At 42.3% G+C, this 8631-nt stretch overlaps 1 protein-coding gene across 3 annotated transcripts in view; it reads right to left on the minus strand.

The window, feature by feature from the left end:
- The window catches only part of fer (fer (fps/fes related) tyrosine kinase), a 34839-nt gene that overhangs the window by 3919 nt on the left and 22289 nt on the right, over window positions 1-8631 (minus strand). For all 3 annotated transcript variants that reach the window (XM_076284340.1, XM_076284339.1, XM_076284338.1), the window contains 5 exons: window positions 6916-7038; window positions 1810-1866; window positions 1560-1675; window positions 1232-1326; window positions 965-1088 (listed from right to left, as the gene is read on the minus strand). In XM_076284340.1, coding sequence (XP_076140455.1) covers window positions 965-1088; window positions 1232-1326; window positions 1560-1675; window positions 1810-1866; window positions 6916-7038 — 515 coding nt within the window. The remainder of the gene's footprint in view (window positions 1-964; window positions 1089-1231; window positions 1327-1559; window positions 1676-1809; window positions 1867-6915; window positions 7039-8631) is intronic.

Here is an 8631-nt window from a genome sequence, read left to right on the forward strand (position 1 = left end):
ATACACAGCTTACACTGACTAAAGTGCTGTTTTCAAAATAGAAAAAACAAAATAAATAACAATAAAAATAAAATAAACTCTTTTCTCACTCGCTGCCGTTTCTGCTGACTGGAGGCTCTGAAAGGTCTCTCTCTCTCCCTCACTGGGAGTGGAGAGGAGAAAAGAGGAGCAGGTGAGAGGAATGCCAGGGATCTAGATTTTAATGGGGGGCAGAGAGAGAGAGAGAGAGAGAGAGAGAGAGAGAGAGAGAGAGAGAGAGAGAGAGAGAGAGAGAGAGAGAGAGAGAGAGCCAGCCATTCATTCTATTCACCATCTCAGTGGCGACTGGGGCCACTTCCTCAATCCCCGTCTGAGGGAGGCACATTCCACATGTGTACAGAGCGGCGAGTCACGCGAGGACCGCTGCAGGAGGGCTCCGTCTCCCGAGAGACGAGCGAGATCGTAAATACGGGAGGAGCGCTGAGATCGCACCGCCTCACTGGAGGATCTCAGCGGGAGGGACAGGAGCTTGTTTCACGGCTCCTAATTCAGTTATGGTTAATGGACGGAAAGGAGCTTGGTGGAGCTATTTATAGTGTTTTTTTCTTTCTGTGCGCAGAAATAGTCCTGTTCTACATGTTCCATGATCAGGTGTTCCTTCCCAAACATACTTAAAGAGAGTCCGCCTTAGTAATGTCTCACACCATATCTGTGTTCGTTGTGGGCGGAGATATCTAACAAGAGAACAGAGATATCCAACAAGATAAGTTCTGTCACACGTGTCTCCATCAGAACAGCTGTGCGACTCATAAGGGGAAACTCCCAAGTCTCAAGAGTGGTGGAAAGTGTCCTGACCAAAACAGCTTGGTATGTATTCTGAAAGAAACTTCCCAGCCCTCAAAAAAAGAAGGGGGGGGGGGGCACAAAGTACAAATCTAGCTGAGAGACATGAAGCTGTGCCGTAACCAGAGGTGTTCAGTCTTACCTGTGGATGCAGTTCTTGAGCTCGAGGTATGCCATGCCTCCAGCAGCGTCTAAAGCAAACTTCACCAGTTGCTTCGTCTTCAGGTCTTCCTTCTTCTTCCGTAAGAAAGACAAGAAGTCCCCACCTTTCAGGTAAAAAATAACAACAACAAAAACAGCACAAAGGGAGTGAAAAAATACAAAAAACTATGTTCAGGGACATACTATGGAAGAGTGCATCCATCATCAAATAATGATTAATTAGAGGAAGGAAATAAGGAAGACTCACCAGGCACGAGTTCCATCACAATGTAAATAGGCTGTCTTTGTGTGCAGACACCTATTAACTTCACAATGTTTGGATGATCATACTGTTTAAGGATCCTGTGGAGACAATGGAACAAATGAAATATTTATTAGACAGATTAGATTAGTCCATTTTCAACAAACCACAGAACTAACTAAATCTGCTCCAAAGATAGAACAAATGCAATGCAACATATCTGAGCAGGTATTTATGCTCCTGTCAGAGCTCTTTGCTAGCGATCAGTTTTTAGAGCCGACGGTTTAAAAATAACTGAGTATATATGTAATTCTCAGTGGACAGGTTGACAGACCTTGCTTCTGACAGGAATTTGATCTTCAAGTCCTGAGGCAAATCTTCTTTACAGGTCTTCACAGCTACCGGGGTTTTGTCTCGGAGCGTGCCTTTGAAGACCTCGCCAAAGTTGCCCTGGAGACAGATAGACAAGACTCCATCAGATTTCAAGGACAGTTAGATGATGATGATGATGCTTTTTTATACTGAACAAACTGAGCATCTGTCAACAACACGTTGTTTTAGCAGCAAACACATATTAATCTTACTTTCCCCAGGAGCTCTCCGAGAATGACGTCTTCATGGTTTAAAATCCATTTCTTGTCCTGTGGAGCAGAAAGTAACATAGATTTTCAGACATCATCACAAGGACATTAACCCATCTGTTAAGCACAGCAAGGCCTGGTGGGCATACTTATTGACTCATTCAATAAACAACATGCCCAAAGCAAGAAACCTACTCATAGATTTCATTTAATGGGGGAGGGTACCATGTATCTGTAATCAACACCACAATTTCAAGGGAAGAAACAAATATAATAGTCTCACATATTTGTGTGCAAACACATCATGTCTCATGAGCAGCTCACGATTGATTCAACTAACGTAAAAACAAAGTAGTCAGTGAATGGGGATTGGTAGGTATGGATATGGAAGGATGGGTAAGGTTTAGGGGGTAAAGCAATTTGTACATCTTTACATCTCTGCTATCAAAACAAAAAGTAAATCATTAAATACAAAACAATCAATATCACTCAACACATCACAGCATCCCTCATGTTCCTCACACTAAGCTTGCCGTGACACTAAACGAATAGTCCTTACGTAAACACCAATGTTTCAGATCTTCGACACCACTGCTTTTCCTGAAACAGCTCACTGCTGTCAAAATCTGGGCCCAAAAAGTGCGTGGCGTTGGGAAGTGAAGGCGTAAAGCCGCACACAGCTGGACAGATGGCCGACGGGGCGCGTGTCAAATCAATGTGCAAGCTCCCGGCGCCGGAGATCAAGCCTGAGCTGCTGGCTTCGGTCACAGACACGCAACACAGAGGATGTGGAGAGGAAGAGAGAGGAGGTGGGCGGGGGGCAGTGGCATGGACCGACTAGGTGACAGAGGAGTATAACTCTCCAAAAGCAACTCCTCCAACTCCTAATGCCTCAGCATCTGACGTTGGGCTTTCCCCAATGATTTCCTCAATGGGAAATGATAATATCCTCGTCACAAAGAGTGGAGATAGGTCCTCCTTCGTCAATGGCACCTTCACTAGAATAATAGCCACACTGACCACTTGGGTCAGCTCAGATAAGCGATGAGATAAATGACCAAATAACGTCATTAAAAACACCCCCGTCGTTCTGGTCGTCCAAATGGTCAGATTACAGTGTAACCATAATGTAGCCCGGCACCTCTTCAAGAACCATTAAAAAGCACTTAACTTTTTGAGGCATCAGCAACTTTTGCACATTTAGTAATGGGAACAACCATTAACAACATGGTGATAATGACTTCAATTAAAAGACCATTACATTCAAGTTCACTACAAACGAAGATGAGCTTTCAGATGGCATCTGAGAGTGAAGGAGACATGTCCCCTTTAGAAGAGAGAGAGAAGAATTTGAGGTTAATGTTATGCTAGATGTGAAATGAAAGTTAACATCAGTTTTCGTGTTGTTTTTCACCCACTCATTAGCCAGGGCTCTTCTTGTTGTAGGTACAAAATAAGCATTTGCCCCGGGGGACAACACTCAGGTATGAAGAGTTGGGGGGGGGGGGGGGGGGGGGGGGGGGACTAACGTCACTTCTGTTGACATTCAAACGAAACAGAGAGCTAGCTCGCCCCTCCTTCCTGTGTTACTGAAACTCTCCTGAACGTGCATCTCATATCTCGTCAGTGAATGGCTGGAAAACTTTGTTATGTTTCATGGTCCAGGCTGCACCAGGCTTTTAGTTGCTGTGTTTGGAACCTGGGCTGGCTACAGAGGCCATGTTTTTTTTACAGTGTATCCAGGGGACAGGCAGCTAGCGGATTGTGAGGAGATGTTCCTGTATGTGACAAAAAATGTTTTAGCTTAGAAACTGTGGAACATCGCTTAGAGCACTTTTAAGACACCCATCAACTCCCACCAGAACCTCAAAACTGGATTTCTGTTTTTGGTATTGCAAAAACTTTTTATCAAAGTTAAACTTGGGTGATGTCTCTCTATCTCCATGCGTCTCTTCCTCTCTCTCTCATCCTAAATCCATCTGGGAGTAGACAGGAGAAACAGATAGATGCAAGGCAAGCCTATAATTTGAGCTAGCGGATGCAAGTGCACCACTGGGCAGGGCTAAGGGTCAGGGAGAGAAAGTGAAAATGGGGAATGAGAGACAGACAGCGAAAGAAAGAAAGAAAAAGAAAGAAAGAAAGAGACAGAGAGAGAAGAGGGAGGAGGGAGAGAGCAAAGGAATGTGCAAAATAAAATATATCGAGGGAGAGTGGGCAAAAATCTGAAGTGCAGTTTCCACTGCAAGGACAAGATAGTGAGAATGAAAAAAACAGACAAACCAAGAGGATGCATGTGTGTCTGCGTGTGTGTGTGTGTGTGTGTGTGTGTGCGCGTGTGGCAGGGAGAGGGCGAAAAGGAGAGAAAGAGAGAGAGAGAAAGAGGAGAGCGAAAATGAGAGTGAGGAAATGGGAATACCTGAGAATTTAAAACCCCCACAACCACAATATGCTTGTCTATACCATAGAGAAGACCTGCCTTCCCTGCGATTCAAATGAGAGGATGCTGGTCTGGCACCCTCTCAGCAGGGCTTATGGGCTCTACAGGCCAACTGTGTAAGAATCTGAGCATTTTTTCAGTTCCTTTTCAAGCAGTACTTTACTTGGTCTATGGATCGGAACATCTAGTGTTGTGTGATTAACGGCAATATGGCTGTTTTGGCCCTGGCTGCTAGAGTGGGAGCCTTATGCAAATTGCAATCCAAATGTGCAAGAAAATACTGCCAAAATATTAACTTCCAAGTTCTTAAAATATAAGTAATCTTCAGTGAGGCTAATGCTTAAATTGGATTAAGTAAGGCATGTAATTAATGCAATCTCAAAGTTGCGGTGGAAGTTGAACAGTTGTGCGTTCTATCAGATTTGATTGTTTCCAGTGTTCCGACGAATCACATTAAAACAGGAAAAGAGGGGCTACATGTGTAACACAAGGAGCTACATGGGTAACAGTCTTTTCCATCATGACTCTTGACTTTCAGTCCAGAGGCATTTCAGTCTTAAACCACAAAAACTTTCTGCACCTTTATAGGATCATCAACACTCTGCACCACACAAACCTATGGCTTATGGATACTATTTTCCAATAGTTTGGTAGAGTGGTTACGTGCACATCCCACCTTTCTTTAAGCCAGGTACAGGGCAAAGTATACAAATGTAGAACAAAAGAGGGAATTTTTTGTCATTTTTAAATTAAATCCAACAATGTTTCAAACCATCTGGGTCTTCTTCAGGCAAAAACTATTTTATTATTTTCCAATACTCAAGTTGAAGTTGCATTCCTTTAGCCTGTGCCAACTGGGAATGTAATAAAAGATCAATTATTAATTTATTGATGTTTTCCAGGCAGCAATTGAAATGAGCAAACATTCAAGGTCCGTGTATCATTCGTTCATTTGATATTCAATTGAGAATCCAAAATAAAAAAACGAAAAAAGGACTTGTTTTTTCATTATTTGTTTATGAATGTGATACAAACCAACAAATAATGCTTTGTTTTTCAGACTTTTGATTTCATGATCAGATCAAAAGTAGAACGTTTAAAAAACGGCCTCAGGCCCAAAACTGATTTTGATATTTATTTTTTCCAATTTCTGTGACCTGGAAGTCTATCCAAGTCACTTTCTTGGTCTAGACCTGGCAGTGCTCAGTGTTGCCAATTCAGTGACTTTGTTGCTAGATTTAATTTTGGCCATCCCACAGCTCCGTTTAATTGTCAGGTGTAAAAATGCGTTCATATTTCACTTTTTATGTCATAGACGTTGCATGCCTATGGAAGGAAAGGCTTTGCAGTAGGATTGTCCAAGCTGTTGCTTCAGTTTGTGTTTTAAGTTATGCGACGCATTGTTGCTGGGTTCATGCCGTTTTGCGTTTAAAATGTTTAGCCGACTGCGTAATTTGCCATTTTTGTTCAATAAGTTCTACTTTTCATGTCATGAATGTAACATGCATATGATAAGGCTTTGCAGTTGTAGGCCTACAATATGGCCAATCTATTGTCTGGTAGGCCTAGTCTGATTTAACACTGCAAAACAGAAGCAGCAGCTGGCAATGGAAGTCAATAAATAATTTCCAGGTCACAGCAATCGGAAAAAATAAATATCAAAATCAGTTTTGGGCCTGAGGCCGTTTTTTAAACGTTCTACTTTTGATCTGATCATGAAATCAAAAGTCTGAAAAACAAAGCATTAATCGTTGGTTTGTATCACATTCATAAACAAATAATGAAAAAACAAGTCCTTTTTTCGTTTTTTTCATTTTGGATTCTCAATTGAATATCAAATGAACGAATGATACACGGACCATTCAACTATGAGTGCTTTCCATTTCATTCAGTCACCCTTCTTCCCCTTTATCCCATTTCCCTGGAATAATAGCTTTTGGAGACCACAAGGGGGCGCTATAAAATGTAGCCTTTAATAATTAATACTAAGTTACCTTGCTCACCTCTCTCACCCTAACGTTTGTGCTGCTGGTTAATGTTTATTTTTCTGAGGGTAAATTAGGATAATTCTATGGTGGAAAAACATACCGGACAGGGGGAATAACGACAGAGGCAACGTTTTTGAGTCTTTTGTTAATGTCAGACAGAGACGTGGCTACTTAACATGGTGTTCCTTTTTCCCCCGGAACATACTAGAACAAAAGAACCAGAAGCAACCCTGTCACTCGCACTTCGCTCTCATGTTATTTCCAGAAACATCAATGATGTTACCAGCAGTGTGTGGTCACTTAACATCATTGGCAAACTGCCTTTATATGCCAGGAAGGCTCTTTAGCCAGTTCATCTATTTCCGGTGGAACGTCAGCCATGTCGTAGCAGCTATTGTTCTAGTTTATCTGTTTACACGGACCTGGTATGGGTGGGTGTTGCACCTAGTGAATGGGCACGAATGAGCGAATGTCAAAGTTGAATAAAGAGTTGCCCTGTTGGGTATAAACAAAATATTCAGTGTCTGAGTGAACACAAAAGGAGCATAATATAACAGAAAACGCTGTTACAACACAGCCAACACCCCACTAGCAATATACAGTATACTCTAGTATACAGTATACCTAGTGCACAGACAGTGCAGTGCCTTTCCAGATGGAACCACCATCATTGAGAGTCCTTACCTTGACTACAGGGTTTAGGAGCACCACTCCGGACTTCTTGGTGATGACCTGCTTGGTGGTGTAATGGTGCTCGATCAGCTGAGGGATGGTGGGGAAGCCAGTGCCTTCAAACCGATATTGATTCTGGGAGAGTTGGAGGGGGAGAATAATAGCAGCCAGCAGAGTAGGGATAACATCATTAGCAATCAATGCTGCGTATAAAAGGTGGACAACACACACACACGCGCACGCACACACACACACACACACACACACACACACACACACACACACACACACACACACACACACACACACACACACACACACACACACACACACACACACACACACACACACACACACACACACACACACACACACACACACACACACACACACACACACAGTCATATCTTTACAGACAATCGACTGGAATATCAACACATTATGTGTGCCTTGCACACCTACACCTTGTTGTTATGGGAATCAGATAAACAATTCCACGCGGCCGTAAAGCCCTGAGGGATCTTTGATCTGAAAGTAAACAAACTCTTGCTTTTGTCTTCCTTTGTGTGTGCCATATTCAATTTGTTCAGAAACTCAATGGGCAAAGCTTTGTACTACTGATTTCAAGGTGTCAAGGTCTTTAGGTCCTCACATAATATGAAAGGCTATGCTTGACACACTTTATTTTAAAAACGATTTTAATCATTAAAGGAACCATATGTAAGATTGTGGCGAAAACTGGCACTGCAATCACTTTCAAATTACTGTAGAGCGGTGTATCCCCTCCCCCTCCCCCCTGACTCGAGGTTGCCAACCCGGATGCCGAAACACTACTAACTTCGTGATTAGTACATAGGTGGAGGGTGGCACATCAGGCCAAAACACAACATGACATGACAAAACACAACATCAGTTGAGGGCTGCAACTTCACTTTTTAAAATGACAATATCCTGGCCGGACTACTGTTGTCAGTGATATAAGTATTTGAAATTAACATGATTTCTTAATGTCTAGTGACATAACAGGGCCATTTTATGATTAATTGAAATACATTTCTTACATACGGTTCCTTTAAAGGGACACCAGGCAACGTTTTCGTGTTAATTACTCATCTTCTTAAGTCGGTATATGGTTAAATGACTCATTACAGGGCGAATGAAGACTCTCTCGCCCGCCCCTACTGCCTGTAGGAAGAATATCCCGCTTGCAAGTTCAGTGTATCCTACCCGCCGACTGAAGCAGGATCAGTTTATCTGCATCCACAGCACAGAGGCAGACTAACGAAACGCAAGCGATTGTTGCAAACGTGTGTATAATGGCAGAGCCGGCGAAAAAGTAGTGAAACCCCTTGACGGAAGATGCAAAGAAAAGGAAAAGAGCTTCAGACCGAGCGAGGGGGAGAGAAAAAGCATCAGGCTTGCCTGGTGTCCCTTTAAGTAAAATGTGCCCTCTTCTGAATGTATTGAACTTAAATTAAATAAGACCCTGGCTAATACTATATAGAAAACCCAACATGCCTGATTCTCAAAATAAAATGCTCCAAGTAGTTAGAATCACATGCTAACCACAAATTAGAACTTAGGGTTCTTTGGCCAGTAATCTAATGACTAATCACATACATGTAATCTTTTAATCCAAGAACTAATAAATCACATACATTTACCCTTTAACTATAATAATAATTTAACAATAATTGTAACTGGTCCCTTATGATCTATTAAATATCC

The sequence above is a fragment of the Alosa pseudoharengus genome, unplaced genomic scaffold, assembly GCF_046254945.1.
Source record: "Alosa pseudoharengus isolate Yale_2024_CS ecotype anadromous, Long Island Sound unplaced genomic scaffold, YU_APseudo_1.1 YU_APseudo_1.1_scf_14, whole genome shotgun sequence".
Classification (NCBI taxonomy): Eukaryota; Metazoa; Chordata; class Actinopteri; order Clupeiformes; family Clupeidae; genus Alosa; species Alosa pseudoharengus.